Source organism: Malurus melanocephalus, unplaced genomic scaffold, assembly GCF_030028575.1.
Source record: "Malurus melanocephalus ecotype Western Australia unplaced genomic scaffold, MMel_1.1 scaffold_187, whole genome shotgun sequence".
Taxonomy (NCBI): Eukaryota; Metazoa; Chordata; class Aves; order Passeriformes; family Maluridae; genus Malurus; species Malurus melanocephalus.
The window spans coordinates 662,533-682,881 of NW_026623419.1; the positions used below are offsets into that span (position 1 = coordinate 662,533).

At 37.6% G+C, this 20,349-nt stretch overlaps 1 protein-coding gene across 2 annotated transcripts in view; it reads right to left on the bottom strand.

The window, feature by feature from the left end:
* The window catches only part of PIGN (phosphatidylinositol glycan anchor biosynthesis class N), a 97,241-nt gene that overhangs the window by 25,804 nt on the left and 51,088 nt on the right, over nt 1–20,349 (bottom strand). For both annotated transcript variants that reach the window (XM_057373123.1, XM_057373124.1), the window contains exons 13-20: nt 14,798–14,876; nt 12,483–12,665; nt 9,094–9,230; nt 7,986–8,085; nt 7,782–7,874; nt 6,315–6,406; nt 4,534–4,645; nt 297–405 (exon numbers count right to left, since the gene is read on the bottom strand). In XM_057373123.1, coding sequence (XP_057229106.1) covers nt 297–405; nt 4,534–4,645; nt 6,315–6,406; nt 7,782–7,874; nt 7,986–8,085; nt 9,094–9,230; nt 12,483–12,665; nt 14,798–14,876 — 905 coding nt within the window. The remainder of the gene's footprint in view (nt 1–296; nt 406–4,533; nt 4,646–6,314; nt 6,407–7,781; nt 7,875–7,985; nt 8,086–9,093; nt 9,231–12,482; nt 12,666–14,797; nt 14,877–20,349) is intronic.

Here is a 20,349-nt window from a genome sequence, read left to right on the forward strand (position 1 = left end):
TATGCCATTATATCCCTAAAAAGAGTCTTTAAAATATTYAGAACACTTAAAACAAAAGATAAAACTACCTGTAAATCAAAGATATTTGCATTTTATGACAAATTTAAGGAATAATAATTTAGAAGACTAACACATTCTAAAAAAAAAAATCACTTGGGAAAGCAAACACACAAAAGAACTCTCAGCAGTCAGACAAACGAAAGTAAGATGCTAATGAAAAAGTGACATCAACCCCCACCCAATCCCAGCCTCCACAAATCGCCAGCATAAAAATTTGAGAAGGAAGATTTTCTTACCTAGAATCATCCAGCTAATAATTTGATTCATTACAGGCAATCCCTGTTTGTTCTTAAGACTATTATGGGTACTGCTCACAACATATGTCGAAAGTGCAACACTGAACATCTAGAAAGAAGAAATTGGATGATGAAACACAAAATTAATGTATGGATMCCTGCCACCTCATATTAAATATGTAAATATGCTTTAGAGTTGTATAAACACCTTATCTAAATCACCAYAAGAAGAGCAAGTCAAATACATAGCGTCGAAAATTTATAACTTTTTATAATTTACAATCACTGTTTTTTTAAAACTTCCTTCTAGATTACTTTTTATTAATGTTATTATTTATTTGTGCTATTTTAAAATAGTATACACAAATGACCTGGATCACTGATTTGACACGATATGCTCTTTGTCAAGTGTAACTAAACACTCGTGCAAACCACAGAAAACACACACCCCCAGTCCTTCAAGGAGCACTTGTCTTCAAACAGCAGCCACAAAGAACAAGCAGAGCCTTTGGCTTTGCTGCAGAATAGGGTACAGGGTGAAGGGGAAGGCTCCTGTAAGAAGAGAAGCAGCAGCAGAACAGAYTGGAGGTTGCTTTTAAGAGATGGAAAGAAGCTGTTGGGTTTTTTTCCTCCCAATTAAATTGACTGAATCACCTCAAGCAGAGCCCTCTGCCTCAGAGAAGCAGAGAAGCTAGAGAGATTTTTTTTTTCCTTTGACTAATTCAAGGGACACCATTCAGTCATCAAGTACGTGCAAAAAACCTCAGGGAAATTATCCCATGAGTCAGTTATTTTTGAAAGGTGACAATTATCCAAGAAAACGCTTGAGCCAAGTTTTCAATTACTGCTATTTATTCACAACTCTGCAGTTCCACTAAAAGGCAAATCAAGCATGCACAGTACTTTGCAAACATGTGCTTTAAAACTGCATTACAAGATGTAATTGCTGTTGCGGCTTTTTTAGTGCACAGCAACTACACCGTTCACATCCATCACTTTTTACCATATGAATAGCTGCTATTTCCCTGCAGTGATACCTAGTGGGATCAGCCCAGAGAATACATTTAGCATCAGCATTATTTTTTTGCCAGTTTCACAGGTGCTCAGTATCTGCTGCTTCTATTTMATTTCAGGCCACATGAACATGTACCTCATATTTCTGTGCCATCAATAACTGGGGTCAAAATATTAGGCATCCRAAAGCTCAGGGAATTGGACCCTTAGACCTCTGATGTTTAGCTTGGATATTTTTGCTGTATTCAGGCAAGATCTCTCCCCTCTGATACCTCTTCCCAGGTTCTTTTTAACGTCATGGGTTCTGGTAATTCCTCTGATATCCCCCAGACACTGGTGAAGTCACTTTGTGCTGACTTTGTGGCATCCTCCACAATATATCTCATGTCTTGGAAGACTTGTGATGACCTGGGAACTTTAGTAAGCACAGTGTACTGGTGCTAGAGCTACGCCAGTGTCCAGGGAAGGCTCAGCATGTGCTTCTGAAAATCCTGTGTTCGCAGTTTAAGTAACATCCAAACTGCCCTCAGCTTTCACCAACRTCTCCAGGAATGCAGAACTGAGCAAAAGAAACTTGGAGATGCAAACAGAGGTCTCCAGCTAAGAACCTGTCTCCCTCCATCCTTCACAACCTTCTCTGATGTTCTGAGAAAATTCTTGAACATCTTAGGAGCAGCTCTCAGACTCACTCACCTGTAGGTCAGAGCTAAAAAGTGGAAACCAAGGGTGACACCTGCAGTCCCAATACTGTCAGCTCTGACTGGGAGCTCTCCTAAGAACTGAGCATCATAAGGACCCACATAGGGAGAATGGCATGAGAACCAGCCTCATCAGCTGGGCACAAGGCTGGTTAAAAACACCCTTCCTGCCCTCTGTTCCACMAGTACGACACGGATTCCTACTGTTTACTTCTCCTAGTTAAAAGATGTGTAGATGTTGCACTTAGGGGCACTTAGGTTTAGTGGCGTTCTTGGCAGTGTGAGGTTAATGGCTGGACTTGATCTTACCAGTCTTTTCCAGCCAAAATTATTCTATAATTCTAATTTAAAGGAGGACACTGACTACCTTGGACCCACATGAACTCCAAGCATCCTGGGAATAATAACTTGGTCCAACATTATGAACCAATGAAAACAGCCTGTTCTCACTAGTGTGGCAAAAACTGGCCATCACCTATTAAACTGATGGCAAACAGAAACCAGTACTCTCTCCAGCCAAAATTAAGTTATACAGTAAGTACTGCAGCAGTCTAGTTGATGGATTATCAATGACTCCTTTTTTCATCATTACTGAAGCCTTAATGACCGCTCAGAGATCATAGAATCAAAGAATTGTTTAGGTTGGCTTAGGTTTAACKCATCAGTGAAGCCAAACATGAAGTAAAAATGTTATCAGAGGAAATKATAACCTTTGATAACTGCCTCCAAACACTACTTATGGGGGACCTACAAAACCTACTTTTAAGAAATCCCTTCAGATGCAGAGCACACACATCTGAGTKTGCTTATCTATTTGAATGCCTGTGGCCTGATCCTCATTTGTCACTGCAAAATAGGTATTTCTCCCTGACTAGGTGGTCAGTTCCAGACAGTTTAAAACTGTCTGGAAGTTGCAAATCAAAAGTAAGGATTTCAAAATGCTCCCAACTGAACATTTTTGAAGATTACCCCTTCCTGKTTCCACTGAAAAGTCCAGCTCAAAGGAAAATATAAAAGGAGAATTAGGGAATTCTGTTGCCTAGAAATACTAGTATTCTGACATGCATTTTTCCTTTATATTCCGGTATGTTTCAAAGCACCCTGTACATTTCAAATTGCAACCTAACCTCAAAACAAGATATGTATTTAGAAACACATGTAATGCMTCTGTAATGTCCTTTCCTCCCTCTACATCTGAATACTGTCACCTGACAAACCTTTCCTTACCCAGAATGTGAATGGTGGATCCCATATTTTCCGTCCAATTAAGGTACCAAATTAAAAAGCTAATAGAGACCAGTCATTTGGTATCACTATTGTAAAATAGCTTCAGATTAAGGGGCAATTTGAGGAACTTTATGATCTTCTCCAAAGCTGGGAGAAAAATGAAGATGTTACCTCCTGAATAAGCAGACAGCATATTTTTGTCCAATTAAGTATCACTCTGTGATTGAATTTTCTGATTCTCTAATTCTGCTCAAGAATAGTCTGGCATTACTTTTTTAATARGGATCTATTTCTTCATCATCGTGAGATGCCGCAGCAGTTGTGTGGTGAGTTGAGGATGGCCAGCTGCTGACTGAGCTGCTCCCGCACTCACCCATCCAGTGCAAGTTTTTTCTCAGGCATTCCAGCAAGAAATCCATTGCTGAGTGTATACTGGAAATCTGTGTTCTAAATGCTAAGGAAAGGAACTGACACCTCTTTTCCATATAYAAGTTGGAAAAATTAAGATACCTCACCACCACATTTTGCATGTATTCATCCTCAGGTAAAGCCATTTTAAGAATCCATCAGTCTTTCCCCTCCTCCTTTCAACCATTTTGAATTCCATACCCAAATCATTGTTATAGTGAGTGCATTGCTTTGCTCAGCAAGAAACTCCAGCACACACTAAATCATAASTGATAAAGATGGTCCTGAAATAAAATTATTACCTTGTAATAATTTGAGGGAAAAAAAATAAAAGAAAAAKAAGATGACAGCAGACATGCAAGGTATTATTAGAATCCTAAAGCTTTCTAGAACTTAATTAGCTCYTAGTATGAGAAAACCCTACCTATTTCACAAAGCTATAATTCACCTGAAAGAAGACTTAACCAACAGTAAASCAGCTCAGCATCAGTCTCATATTGTTCTACAGCCAGAAACTGGAATTAGTTTAGCMCCCTGAACCAGCAAGCCTGTCCTTAGTGTGCATGTGCAACTACTGCAAGAGCACTGGAAGTGATATACACAAAGGCAGGACAAACTYTCCAATTCCCCAAGCAGAGCATCAGAATGTATATGCACATCTATATATCAATCGATATAATTATGTACATAGGCTTTTGGGAACACAGCATAATGGATGTTTAAATATGTGTACATGGCCTTCTCAAAATAGCCAAGGGGAAAACTCTAAGAAACAAGCATTTTCTTCTTGAAAATTGTGGCCTMAGTAGAAACATGTTCTTGGAAAGTAAGAAAAAATTTTCATGTAAAAAACATCTAACATTCAGAATTGCTGAAAAGTAACAACTGACCTGATAAAAATATACTTTCAGATCTTCATTATCTCTGTATTTATTTTCACTTTTACAAAGAGATGCCAACGAGAAGCAAGAGATCAAGAGGGTCAGCAAACCAGCTGCTATTCTGCAAAAACAAAAGAACAATAAAATCCCAGGAAATATCATCAGAAGTTTTTCTTTTGCTGCTGTCCACTRTATTGTTGCATTTGACATCCCAAACCAGATTCAATCCCAGGAGTGCTTTGGCCTTCTTAACCTATCCTGCATATCCAGACAGTGTCTCCACGTTCCTCCTGGATCACCTCATCCTGCTTTCACCCCGTTTCCTATTTATGACTGAGTCAGGAGCTCCTTGCTCCTACCATACAAGTTTTATCAAGGTACTGAGAAGCCTTGACTTGACAGATMGTGCCACCACTCAAGAACAGAAGCATCTATTACTCACTGGCATTCTGATTTTTCCTTCTTTTATCTTCTTCCCCAGCATCAACTTATCTTCAACATCCTGAAGTGTCAGATATACATATATTTTTAATTGCTGCTTCAAGCCTTTCCAACTTCAAAACTCCCTTGAAAAGTTTCAGGCAAACACAATGTTTCAAAAGTACAGTGTTTCATCAAAAGAATAAATAGAAAGATGTACAGCCTGGATAGGGTGAATATAAAGAACTGTCAGAGAGGAAGATCTGAAGGTAATTTAATTCTGCTTGGATTTCTAAGCTGTGCACATATATTCTAAAGAACAGAAAAACCTCATTTTGGACCAGCAGAAATACATACATGTGTATATACAGCTGAGARGCTGTAATACAGTCAAAGCAAATCTGTACTGGATATTTCTCATGTGCCCAAGGATCGAGACTAAGAAGGGTTTTCAACAGATAGATTTAAAACACAGTGGAAAATATTGAGGCAGAATGTCAATAATCTTGGAAATATATCTGGGCTCATAATTCTACCTGCAATCACATATTACTGTTCAAACCCCATAYTTCATGAGGATCAGGCACCCTGGCTCTGCTGGGGCACGGTATCTTCTGTCAGACAGCAAGAGCCAGTGCAGTGCAGAGTAAATTCACTCTCTCCACAGTAACTACAATGACATCATAAACCTCACCTCTCAGGCCAACCACCTGGATTGCTTCCAGATGTGAGAGAATTCTCCTACGACCAAAGAGTGGCTCACAAGAGGAGAGGGACAGGTAACAATGATGTATAAGAAAAACAATGCAAATCAACAACTATAGAAAATCAGACAAGCAATAYCAGAAAGGAAAACTCCAGACAGAGAAGCAGAAACAGAAAAAGAAGAGACAAAGGAGACACCAAGGAAGAAGAGAGCTCTGCCTATCCTGTTCATTTCCCTGAATACCTCATTCAGAGGTACAGAGTGCTATTCAAAGACAGATTATTCAAAATTAGATRTACAAATTCTGAAAGACTCTGTCAAAAGTTTTGACTAAATTCTTATTCACGTACGATAATGCCATTTACCATATTTGCACCGCACTAAAGCTTCTTTCATGTAAAATATGCAAATTTTTGTACTGTGAGAAATGTTTCTCTTGACAAGAAATTACGAAGACCAAATGGATGGGGCAGAAGAATTAAGTCTATTCTCATACCCATTAGTGAATAACTGAGGTATCTATAATCATGTTATTTAAATTCTGAATTTCAACTCTTGTCTCAGCCAGCTTTCCATTATACAATTCCTTACACATACCAAAGGCAGCCTAAATTTTGAATCAAAGAGGGAATAAAAAATTGAAGGAACAAGATGAGATTCTTACACCAGAGGAATGTTTGGGTCTCTTCCTACAACAGGCATTAATGGAAATATTGCCAGGAGCACACACAGGAGAGTCCAGATCAATGCTTTTGTCTAAAAGAAAAAGGAGGTCATGTGGACAGACAATTGTCTGATCATAAAGAAATACTTCAGTGAACTACTAACAGCTACTAGCATCTCCCATGAGCAAAGATCCTGCATCACTCAGGAGTAAAATTAGCTTAAAAAAGGAAAAAAAGAGCACGGAGTCATTAGTATTACAGCACTTCAATTTCATACAGAAAAGGATTTCATTTACATRGCTGTCAAAATCCCATAAAAGACAATGATAATTAAAGCTAAGTTTACACTTATAAGCACGTTCTCAAAGCATGGCCTTCACACACATTGCAGGCGCCAGAAGTCTGGCAAYTGACCTTATAGAAGGAAGGCATAATATCCTCAGAAGATTGCAGCAGTTAATTAATTAAGTATTGAGAGAGAATACTCTGAGAATAGGGTAACATTATCCAGTCTTTGAATCTATGTGCCATTTGATTTAGCCACCATAATAATCTAAATGTTCTCTAAATTCTTCGGTAGGAGGAAAAAAGCAAACCATATTCCCAGGTGTTTTATTTAACTAAAAACATTAAGAGCTGTATAATTTAAAGTTTTCAAGCTCAAGTCATATTCATATTCCTGAAAGGAAATTTCAGTACTACAAAACATCATCTGTGCATGTCCAGCTTTAGAACAAGTTACTTGATTACTCAACTAAAACAAAAATTTGTAAGTAAACAAACRCAGGCTACCACCTTGACAGTTCTGGGAGAGCATGGCTTAGCAATTTGACTCCTTTTCTTTATCCCAAAACCCTAGGTTTTAGGTATGCCCTGAAATAAAAGATGCTGGATCAATTAATAGAAGAAATGTCTCTTAAATTAAATATCACACCACTTCATACCCGCATCTATGAAAGTGGACTTTTTTYCCAGGGAAAAACAGTACAGAAAGCTGTCTCTGAGGAACCATGCATTCCAGCTAATTGCAGACAATAATGAATTGACAACTGTCTTTGAGTTATCTTCAATATTTTTTTCTAGTAAATGATTGTATTAGTTAAATGGTGACACTTTCACCAATTGTACGTGGCAACACTACAGTTGATACATACAGTTTGATAAATGATGTGCATTTCATATGATCGGGTCAAGCAATTTTTAGTCATTAACAACAGAAAATTGATAGCTAACTCATAGCTACCCCAAAACTCTTAACAACACTTAATTCACTTGTTACATATGTCACGTATCAGATCCATCCAGATCATRCTAAATTTGCTTGCTTTGCTACATTCTGCTTATGACAGAGACTGGAATAAGAGCATAACTGGCTAAGAATCTACAGCATTCCAAAGCATTCCCAACATCCTAAAATGTAATCCAGCTGTTCACCATTTAAAACACTCAACAAAGCAATACAATACCTTAGCTTGAACCCACAGYGGTGTGATCACTGGCCAGACAGCAAATACAAGAAGACCAACAGTAAGCGCAGAGCGGTAGAAAAAGCTGAGGACCTAATTAAAAGAATTCCAAAAGAGAATTGAAAATCAAGCACATTAATTCCTCAAAGAAGTAGAATACTAGCAATGAGATACTCTGTATATGCATATGGTTAAGACACTTACTAGTATTTCAACTGCCAGTATAGAAACCAAGAGGAATCCTACAGACTGACCGATATGACGTGACAAAACGTTTGTGGCAAGGTCTTGAATAACAGGAATTCTGTTCAAAATGATGGAACAACATAACATTTATTTTAAAAWATCACCTAGAAATAACAAAGGATTCTACCTTTACAGGCAAGGACAGCATCAAAGCACAAAAAAAGTTAGAGGTACGGCTGGTCCCGCCCACACTCCATATCTGGGTGATAGCCAGATGCTCCTTCTGCCAGTTTTATTTGATAGAAAAATCTTTAATAAAACCCTCCAGCTTTTTTTCCTCCCATATTTGGCACAYCTTTACCACTGTTTGGATGAGCTTCAGATTATTCACTACCCAAACTGACTGAGTATATGAATATTTTTGGTTATGTTGTGCTTAATGTCTATCATAACTGGTGAAACATTCAGAAGCTTTAGCGAGAGAAAAGCMTTCCCTGTTAGCTTTTCCTGTGCTTTATGAGACAGCTCATTATCTAACTGCAGTTGGTCTCATTTTCTCTGGATAATACTGMGTTGGTATCCACAAATTGCCAGTAGATGAGGAAAGTAAAAAGAATCAGAAGATAACTAGTATTTTTGGGCCTGGAGTAAAAGGAGACCCAAACAAGACAAATTTATTCCCATATGGGAGCACGTTCCTCAACATGACTAGCATGTGTTCTCCAAAAGTAGCTGGTGTTCAGTAGACTTGACACCATGCAGGATCATTTTGCAAAATAAGTCAGCTGCTACAGGTATTTGCCCAAGATTTTAGCACTCTTTTGCAACAGTTACAAGAGTACGAAAAACATTTTGTCATGGAAATACTTTAATTTATTTTTGCTAATATAAAAGGTATCTTCTAGAATTGGCAGCTCTACCAGTCAGTGTGGACACGACTCMTTTATATCAACTGAAATATAAACCAGAGTCCTTTGGAATGTCTCAAGAAACACTTCAGGAAGTTTAATAGAACTGTGTCTAACTTYTTCTCCCAAATTTATGGGAAAAATWTAATTCTCTACAAAAAAGGAAGTCCAGACGTGGTCTTATAAAACAGTGGTAACAAATCRCATTCTTTACTTACTCTCTCACAACTGCATACCATACTGGCACTGGCAAGAGACAGTATATATAGTATGTCCAGGGACATGTTTGAATCAACAGGAAAAAAACTATTATCATTCCAGCAGAGGCAAAACTGTAGAACAGAACAGCAGATTTCTGAAAAACAAATGTTTGGACAAACATTCTTGAAACAGCAATAAAATGTTTTAAACCACATACTATTTTCCATCTGTTAGTTACACAGTAAAACAAATGCTATTTTAACACAGCCACACAAGCTGCCATGTGTCTTTACACAACTCTAGACAGAGTTGTCAGACAGATTAACAAAAACAACAGAAGGATTTGAAGATCTAATTTTAAATATGTCTCTTCATAAGTTCCTGCAGTAAAATCTGCATGAGAAAGRCATACTTGTACAATCTAGAGGGTCAGTATATGCAATTTATGTTCAATGGATACTTGAAATCCATTTGAAGTCAGAGATGCTAAGGTTTTTTGGGAAAAAGARCCCTCAAATTTACATCCTAAAAACAGAATATAACCTATTGAGTTCAAGTTCATAGCCTTACAGTCAAAGCACTTAATGAAAATTCCATCAGCATATTTCCTCCCCCTGCCTGAGACATTTGTAAGAGACCTAATTAAATTAAAATACTAAGCATAAATTCCTACCAGAAAAAAAACCCCACAACTATTCAGCATCTAGGAACAGCTACAAAACGGTTTGTGACCAACCTTCCACAGGAGAAACTGCCTCAATCAAAGAACCCACAATTTCAAAATACAACAGACTACGTTGCACAGAATTAAAAGTTTGCATGGCTACAACTGCTATTATATTGAACCTACAGCTCCTGCTTTGGGCTTTTCTTAGGAAAAAAAAAGATACAGGATCAGAACATTATGTCTCAAAGAAACACATTCTCTGACTGAGAGCACACTTAAGGAGAAACATCAGAGAGAGGAGGAAAATTTTAAAATGGGTTATCTCAGATAGGCAGGTCAGTTCTTAATCATCAGATAGCCACAATGTCTTGTTTGTGCCAATAGAAGCACTCACTCTGCATCTGCCTTTTATCTGGACATCGAACTATTCTTCGTTATTCAGGGACATTCAGATACCAGAATTACTGCTAAGGGAAGATTATGTACAAGTTTTAAATGAACAATTTTATATATGTACTACAACTTGACATAGGAAAGGCAGCTTTAATGTAGGTAATGACAAAGACACYGTTTTCTTCTGCACAAATGCCAGTGTTTTGAAAGAGTGAGGTAGGCAGATACACAACTACGTTAAATATGCGGAGAAGAATGGACAATCAGCTAGCAATTCACGTAGATGGATTAACATCTTTTCCAGCTCCCCCTCCCTGTAACTGATGTACAACTGCCTTGATCTAAACTGACAGCAAATACAAGTTCTAAATGATTTTTAAAATAGAATTTTTGCTAAGATATGCCATTAGACTAAGAAAAGATATGTCACAGAAAGCTGACCTAGGGCAATTTTGCTTTATTAGTTTTAAATTTTACATTTCCTGACATATAGACAGAATGAATATGYATATATATGATATGCATACAATATAATTTATCACTGAATGGGTAAACATATACAATCAACATTTTATTCCATATGGCAACATAAATATTATAGAGTCCAATATAGTCAGTCATGCATTGAAAATGGAAACCAGATTTGCATTTCTGTGAATGTTTAAAACAGATTAAAAGGTTATGCTTCTTGCTGGGCAAAACAAAATTCTACACCAAAAGAAAAAAAAGAGCTTTTTGTTTTCTTACACCGCATAAGAAGCCAAAAACTTTTAAAGATGATATATACAGGATATGCAGTTTCATTACTCAGAGGCTCCTTGATTTTATAAGGTTGTGCTTTGGAAGAGACTATTTGTCAACGGTAGATTAGTCTCTCAGCAAATTTCAAGTKACTCCAATATAAGCCAAGCAACTTCCCTATATGAAGCATTAGCCCCGCACTGTGATTCTCTAAGCATTTAGAAAGACTAAAAAAGGTTTCTGCAGAAAAAGGGCCTCTTATAAAACTGAGGAAAGACAAAATGTATAGACAAAGAACTAAGAAATCTATTCTTTTTCTGCCAATGACACTAGCATAAAATTTGCCTTCGACAAGTAAAATCAATATACCAAATTAAAATCTATATAAACTAAAAATGCAATTTCCCCCCTTAATGTAGTTATCAATATGCCTGATACTCAGTCTATTTATTGTAATTATTTTGTTTGYATCTGATATAATGTGCATCCTGGATTATTTCCTCTCAGCTATTTGATGAAAGAAAACCTAAATCATGCAGTACAGCACTTATGAATATTTTCCATTTCAATTTTTGTTTAAGCATTTTCATTAAAGGTCAAGACTATCTCATTTCAGCCATTAGGAAAAACCTCAAGATRGCATGTTAGGAATTTTCTCAGCAAGTAATGCATTGAAGGCAGTAAAGATGCTGAGTGCTCGTTCTCATCTATATTACAAAACAAAACCATTTCTTTTATTCTGAAACAAATTCTTGAAGTTTGGGAGAATTTCCCCTCTCCCCTGAATGCTTTAATCCTTCTCCAGTGAAATGTTAGCTTTTTGCCTATTCACCTTTTTGAGGTCTCTTTTTCTAAATATCTTTTTCAAAATCCTAGGGGTTTGTATTTTGTGAAAAATCAAACSATAATAATCTTGTCAAAAAAAGCTTCCTTCATCTTTGATGTCTTCTGCTGCACACTCACAAATCACAAGAGCAAGAGAGCACACCAATCTGTGAAACCACAGCTCACCTTCTATCAAAACAGGCTATACATTTTTAAAATGCCTTTACTGGATGGCAGAGTTTCTGAGAACAGATGTAAAATTGCCAAAGAGTGCAGGAATAAAATAGTTTACATGATGGGGGTTTTTTTTGGCCTTACAGTGAAGAGCATCAGTGACTGGAAGCCTGAAGTCTACATTCTTCCAAACAAGTATTATTACAACTGCGTGCTGGCTTTACTGTAATTAATGCTGAAAATTAAACTTGGTTAATTAAACCTGGGAAAATTAAACCTGGTTAAAGACAGACCCTTTAAGAGTTGTAAATTATTGTGTTTATTCATACTTGCATTAGCATCTCAAATGGACAGCTGCAGAGAGAAAGAAATTAGGAAAGCACAGTACTGCACACTCAGACAATGCTTAGGAATACTGATCCTAATCCATGGACTTAATAGCAACACTACACAGGATTACAGTAACTGGAAAACTCAACTGCTTGCCGGTTTCCACATGAAGTCAAAAGAAGTGTAAGGTGTGCAATTAATCCCACACGGAGTCACTTGGCATATATGGAACACTGAAAACTGATAGAAAAAAATAATTGAATGTTTCCAACCTACCTTTTTATTAGTTGGWACAGTCTTGGTCAAATTGGTATGGGTCTTGATAATGACCAAAATCACRTAAGTTGTCCAGCCCACAAAACCTACTGCAATACTCAGACCCAGGAATAATCTATCATACGTATGGTAGTAAGACAAGCCTTCCAAAGCAAGGTTAATCAGGGTTTTGCACAGGGATACCTGGAGGCAGACAAAACATTTCAGCAACAGTTTAGAGCAGTGTGAGCTCCCCATTTCACAMATCAACCTAACTGACAGTAACTGGAGCTCAAGCAGTTCCACCACTCCTGGCACAGGTGTGCTCTCCATGCTCAGGTACAGTGTTTTGGCATAAACTGCTGGAGCACACATGGCTTGGGACACCTGATGGATATCAAGTCAGCCATCACCCAGCTCCTTCATCCTCCTCCCTGGCCATGACAATGGTTAGATGGTGAAAGCTACACAGACAGCACCTTGAACACCACCTACTACCAAGCATGCCACTTGGTTTTCCCATAAGCACTTGACTGTCTATACTTCAGTGTAAGTTACCCCCTTAAAAAACAGCCACATGCTTCTGAAGGCACCTGTATGTATGTAGGAGGAGGGTTATGGATACAGCTGAAACATGGTTATCTCCAGAGCCTCAAGTATTCCCTGCCTGGGGTTCAATGTCCTTCACTTCAGCAGTACCTGATACCACAAGCACCAGTGGTGATTTCAGCGACTAAACTGGAGCCCCTGATTCATTCACAAAGCAGCTGCTTATAGTGGTCAGGACATAAATTACTTGGACACAAGAAAGGTTGTACCATCTAATCACAGGACCCCTCACTCAATACCTCCACCGGGGAGACACCACGATAAAGACCATGGGTTTTCCCACCRGGAGTGTAATTTGGRTGTGCTGACCTCTGTGATTTACCCAAAGATAGGAAGCTCATCTGTGAGATTTGGAAGAGTGCAAAAAGAACTTGAATATCCACAATAAAGTTTTTTAATATGTGCAGGTATCCAGTTAGGATTCAACAACAAGGAACACAGAAAAAGGTACAGCAATTACAGAAGAGATCACAAGTCTGCCCATGGGCAAACTCACCCCAAACGACATATATTCTATACAATTATCAGTGCACATTTGCAATGCAAAGAGCTTCAGGGCTCATGCAAAGAATCATCCAAACCCCAGMTTCTGTGAATGGAGCCATCTTTCTGCATCACAATACAGGATGCTGAGGATAACCAGGGCACATGCACAAGTCTGATGTGTGAGTGATCAAGAGTGAACTTGAACACCTGGAGCACTCAAACAAACCAGGAGTAAAATTTACAYATAACCAACAACACAAAATCGAAGGTTCTGCTCCGGAAATGTATAAAATGTCTCCTACAAGTAAATGTGACAGCCAAGTAGAAGTATTAGGAAACCCAAAAGAAAACCTTCTCCCACAGCAAAATAGACCCATTTATTTAGGCTAAACTATTTGCAATTTACAACGAAGCAAGTAAAAAGGCATAAATATAAAATAGATTTAGCTGTCCTGTACACAAAATAGTAATTTATTACCCTAAGAATCCTCTTAGGAAAAAAGAACTGAACCCTAACACATAATGCAATTTTTCCATGCATCTGGCAGGTTAAATATAATCTTACATATTCAATATTCTCATGTACTTTTTAAACACAGAAGTCAATGACCAAGCTAAACCTASTAAAATAAAAGACTTCTTGGTATAATTCAGCTCTACAAATTCTTTCTGGGAACATCGGAATACAAGCACTGGTGAACTGCACCCATCAAGTACCCTGTCATGCACTGAGCGTTACCAAATGCTTAGGAAGGTAATGTTGGAACTCAGAAGCATAATTCCACATATGGCTCCCAGTCTGACACACTGAAATGTGAAAGTAAAACCAAATGGTACAGGTAAAAAAAAAAAAAAAAAAAAAAAAACTAGGATCTATAACAGAGCAAGATATCACACGTTTTTCATGTGTACATGCAACTAGCAGTGTAAGAAGTAGGAACATGAACTACATTCATGAGTTAATCTCAAATTTACCATTTTCTACTGTGCAAAATAAAAATATACTGTGTGTCATTATATTATGGAATGGTAACAAGCAGTTTAAGAAGTGCAAGAAAAAATAGAGCAAGTCAGTATTATTCATTAGAACTGGAATCAAAATGCAAAATTTTGGAGACTTACAGTGGGATTTTATTTGAGTTAATGAGATGTGAATCATAAGGAAGTAAAAAAGTGTTATTTCTCAATTAATTTCAATTTAAATGAAACAAAATGTTTATATATAGCAAAAACAGACTTACCGCTTCATCGTACTTCTGCTGCTGAATATATAGTCTTATTTTTCTTAAAAAGTTGATCTGTTCAGAATCAGAAAGTGGTCTGTACAACAATATAAAGAGATGCTAACATTACTTCTTTTCATGAGCAGAAAAAATTACTTTGCAATAAAAAGAATTAATCTCATGAACATTCAGAACTCCATTAGAAGCAATTAGGTAATTGAGACCAATCTGTTACTCTACATTCATCTTCRCACATGTCAACATGGCTGCTGTTTGACTAACCTCAAAACCTTTGCATTAAAAGACACATGTCTTTTATGCAGCTTTTATTAGCCCATCTAATACTGCTGAAAATTATCTCCCTTGTGCATTTTTACTGACCAGTGCTCTGGACAAGAAGCATGGCACATACAATAAGTAAGCAATTTAACTGATTTGAAGATGTCTGTAAACAGTTTATGTCAGACAGCATTGGATCATTTGCTCAGGTTCCACACTAACAGTAGATAATGCCTAACAATCTCCTCTTTGAAAAGTATGACCWTGTCTCCTGTTACGCAAGGAGCTATCAGCTGAGTTCCCAGAGCAGGGGATAACTCTGGTACCTGGCTACACTGAGGTCAATGATAAAAATCTCTGATTTTAATGAATTTGATCATCACCCTAAACAATTGCTACAATTCTTCCCTTACGGAGAGTAGCAACAAGGACAAACAAAACAGTCAACCAAACTCCACCAAAGGAAGGGAGAAGAAGCTGTTTCTCCAGTACCATTTTCTTTCCACATAAATGACAGCAGCTAGCCTGAGAATCTCAGGCTTCTAAGCCACTACACAGTCACTGTTGSTCCAGGCACCACAGGCAAATCATGGGTCACAGCTTTCTGACAGCCAGTGGGTGCATACAGCAGTTTTCCTTCACACCTTCCACAACATGGCAGTGGCACAGCACCACCTCTCAGCATCCACAGTGCATGATGACCCAGTTGCATGCCTGCCTCTCCCCCCTCTCCCACCTGCTCCTTCTCATGTTTCAGGCAGGGCCAAATCAGGTCACTCCCACCACTTAAATCAGCAGCAGTTGCCTGTGTGGTCACTCAGCTGAACCACGGGGCAGGTCTTGATTTTATGCAGCTGCTGCATGGAAATGTTCATTCCTGCAGCTCTCAAACAGCTGGGAAWCACTTTTGCCTACAACCCAGTCAAACAGGCTGATACAGACAGTTGATACATCAATAATACATACATACCATCTTTTGAGCCATGAGCCAAGTATTCTGTGCTTGAACAACCTGGATTTTTATTACTAATAACACCCAGGTATATTTTGATTCTATTTCATTCAGTTTAGAGCACAGCAGTATCATGCAGGAATCTTCCAAAACACTGAATAATTGGAGCAGCAATTAATCTTATTTTGAGAAGCATAAGTAATTGTATTAAGAAAAAGTTTGTCTCTTTTCAGTCTAGAAAAGAATTGTAGGATGGTATCTATAAACAAGCAGGAAGAAAGATAAAGGAAAAAGGGAGAAGAAGATGATGACAAGGTCATGGTAAGAGTTTGATCACTTTAACTCTGAGCAGAGAACAGAGGATTTTAGAAACCAAACTTGAAAGACTGCAAAGTTAACCRTTGGTTGTTTCTGCATCTTCATGACACCCACGGAAGCCAACCTTACATCTCAATAGGCTGAATGCTACARTCAGACACAATTCTTACAGGAGGCAAACCAGACCCAAGCACTGCCTCAARGAAATCTGTGGCCCTCAAATTTTGCTAAATTGTTTGGTAGGGAAAAGGGAGCAAAACACCAACTTCAGGTGGGAGTTTTCACCATGTGTGAAGACAAACAGGAGGAGAAATAAAAAAAAAAAGACAGCTTTTAGGTACGGATTAAAAAAAAACCTGGAATAAATATTCAGAAGCTTTGTTTAGGATTTAAACATATTCAAGATGTTCCTATGTTCCCTGTCTCATTTTTTATCATTTTACACATAGTGTTTTCTGTGAATTCTATCCTTTTCATATTCAATGCAAATTTCTTCCAAGCCAAAATTATATTTTACTTCATATCTTTAGTCGTTCAGCTATAACCCACTTATTATCTTTTTATTCTCACTGAATCATTATATTATTCATGAACAATAGTCTTCACCTATTCCTTCTTAGAGGACAGCACCTAGGATCTCTGTACACGGATGGTGTAACAGAATAAATGGGGTTTTCAAACAGTAAAGTTTTGAGTAACTCAAACATTGAAAGCAATTATTTTGTCAAATAAGGTTACCATTGGCAGGTGCATTGTTAATTTTCAATAGCTAACATCATAACACAMATTTTACCTTGCTTCCATATATATAATTTTCAAGAGGTTGAATTTACAATTGTCTGACAATTGTTTTTGTAAAATTTATGAATTTCACCAGAAACTAAGGACTATTCATATATAACTATGAAAATGCAAGGAGTGAGCATTAAGATATTTTCACCTTGTATTAAACAAAAAAGTGAAGAAGTGGTTAGAGAACCTTTGTATTTTATACCAGTCTAAAAAGGTTACCAAATATGCTGATAAGCCCTCAATTAAAGAATGGGTACAGTTCACTGTAAGCAGTTTATCATCCACTGATTCACTTCYTGAAGATGACAAAGTAGATGAGAGATTTAAAAGAAATCAAGATGTAGAAAAAAGCATAAAGAGACAAAGATGAGCCATGAATAGAAGTGGAAAGTTGCCTATGAAAAAAACCCATGGACTTTAGAAATGGCAGTTCTATAAAATCTACAAGACTTAACAAAAAACAAAACCACATGGAAAATTTAAATCTGAGAAGTTAAAGCTTGAACTGYTCTTAGCACCACTTGATTTTAACTTAAACTATTTTAAAGGTTTCCAGTAGAAGACAGTGTTAGAAAATAATAAACTGCTCAGAGTTATTTCCCTGTGTTTGACTACAGCATTCCAGAGACAATAATAGTATGTCAATGTGTTCTCAAGATCACTTAAGACACACATCCATGCAATTAATATTAACAGTTATGTAGTAAATTTACTGATCATTATGAGATTCTGAASTCTAGAAGGAAAACTAAGGTGTGTGTGTATATGCTCTTGCCAGCTATACATCATCAAAATCCAATTCTAACAAAATCAAGATGAATAGTCTTGACTAGTAAAATCTGAGGTCTTTTTCCATAACACAAAATTACCTGTCCTATCAACAAAGAGAATTCAGTCAGTGGACTCAGCTCTGTTCTCCTTTTCTTAAAAGTATTGCAAAACAAATGCACTGTAAAGTGTAGTACTCAGAGGTTTAAGTCAAAAGGAAAAAAACAAGAACTCCATGGGTCACATAGATTATAAACACACACAGATTCTTAGTCTAAAGACTTAAGATCACATTTTCACAGAAAATGATGGTTGTTCTGGAAGACTAATTTCATTTTTTAATATGGCTATCAGAGATTAAGTTCCTGGTTCCAGACAGAAATCACAGCTTCATCCATGAATAAACATAATTAATTATGAAACAAGATGATTGGGCTAATCATGCAAGTGCTTGTAAACTCTCCCTTCTGAGTTGTTAGTTACCCTTRTCATAGGTACACCTGACAAAATTAATCTTTCCAGCACATCATTCATGCCTCGTATAAGCTAAGCTATTTGACAGCAATTCACAACAAGACTGTGATGAAGTACATTCACCATAGCAGTGTCAAAGGGATCTCTCTTTGGCCAATGAGTCTTGTTTATCATCACACTACAGAAATTACCATCCCCAACGGCGTAGGTAGCATGCTGCAGTCAAACCATGAAATAAACAAAATTCACAACAGAAGGAGATGCCTTGCAAATACATCTGTATCCACCACTGCTAGTTTGTTAATTTTATTATGCCTGTTATTTGAGCAAAGATTTATGGTAATTTTATTGCACAGTAATTTTTCCAGAATTCTACTATAAAAAGTAACTCCTTCATGTTGGTATTAGTTGAACACTTGAAATGCTGCAGTTTTAATAATGAAAGCCAAGGAAGCATCACCAACCTGCAGATAAAATGTACAAAGAGAAAGACTAAGATCTTTGCCTAGCTTTTTGTCAGACAAAACCAAATTTATTTCAGCTGCTTCACCACTATTCACGAACACACAAACTCCATGTACCTGACTATGTCATCTCATGCACATCTACACCCTTCTATCACAGCCTTTTCACTCTCCCACAGAAAAAAAAGAAAATACTGTGCATCCTACACCTCTTTGAGAGTGGCAATATTTGCAAAAGGCACAGTGATCGCATTTCTATSATTCTTATCCAGCAGCAAATCAGAAGTAGCTGCTCAGCAATCTTCCAACTTTTTATATTGCCTGCTTGGGAGATGGGGAAGAAAACACCAGCTCCTCCTGTTGATGCAAAATTAAAAAGCTACAGGATATGGACACACATTCCTTGACCCTTGTGACAACCCCATGATGGAGCAAGGCCATTTGAATAAAGCCTGATAGGATTTTGTATAGTTGATCTTCTGAACACCACATAAAGCAGAGTTTCTCACTTGCTTTGCTATGAAATTCCCAATGCCAGAATTGTAACCAGTAAAAGAGCCATTGGAGTGCCACTGTCCAAACAACTCCAACAACCTCTTCTGCCAAAAAGCCRAGTAATTACAGGTTCTTGTTATCACCTCCAGAAAGAAGATTCCTGGTGCCTTAGTAATTTACAACCTGAAATACATCACCCAGGTTAAAGTTGCCCATCTCTATGGGCACCATCCATCCTACAGAGCACCCGAGGTCTCTGCCATCCAGACACTGCTGGGGGCAGGTGCCAGTGCCCCTCTGCTCCCACCAAGGGAGAAAACTGCCAGCAACAGAATCAGCTGAGATGTTCAAACTCTGCCACACACCCCTCTGTCAGAGGGCCCTACTACAGAGAAGAGACGTCTTCCACTCCTGCAGTTCTGCAAGCAGCTGAAATGGTACTTACAGGACCCACTACTACTGCTTTTATCTATACCACCACTGCTGGCAAAATGTCATCTTGAAAATGCAGATATAAGACTGGCCTGATGTTTTTGTAGGGCTGCTATTCAAAAGCAATTGAACCAGTGCAGCAAYAGGCTTCAAAAATGAAGTCCCACAAGAGCTGCCTCCAAACACAACAGAGATGGCACCTCAAAACTCATAGGGTGGGTAACAAGAGAGTAAAGGCACAGATCTTGCATTCAACACTATTAAATGTAGCAGAACATGATTGCATACTTATTTCTGTTCTACATCAAATTCACTCCAGTTGGCAACCCATGAATGCAGAGACTTAATACCACTGCAATCACAAACAAACTCAACTTTGTCATTATCATGTTTCTTTACAAAGTACTGAGCATAGTCTTGTAGGAGCAGAATGAAATGCAGAAGAGAAAACCTTTCCACTTTATCATGGAGGAGAACACTCAGAATGACAATRAATGGCAAGTGATGCAAAGTCTTGAGCTCATTCAACAAATTGTGGAAAAATTGACCAAATAAATATTTCAAAAGTCGAAGTCTGGTATCATGATATTTACTTT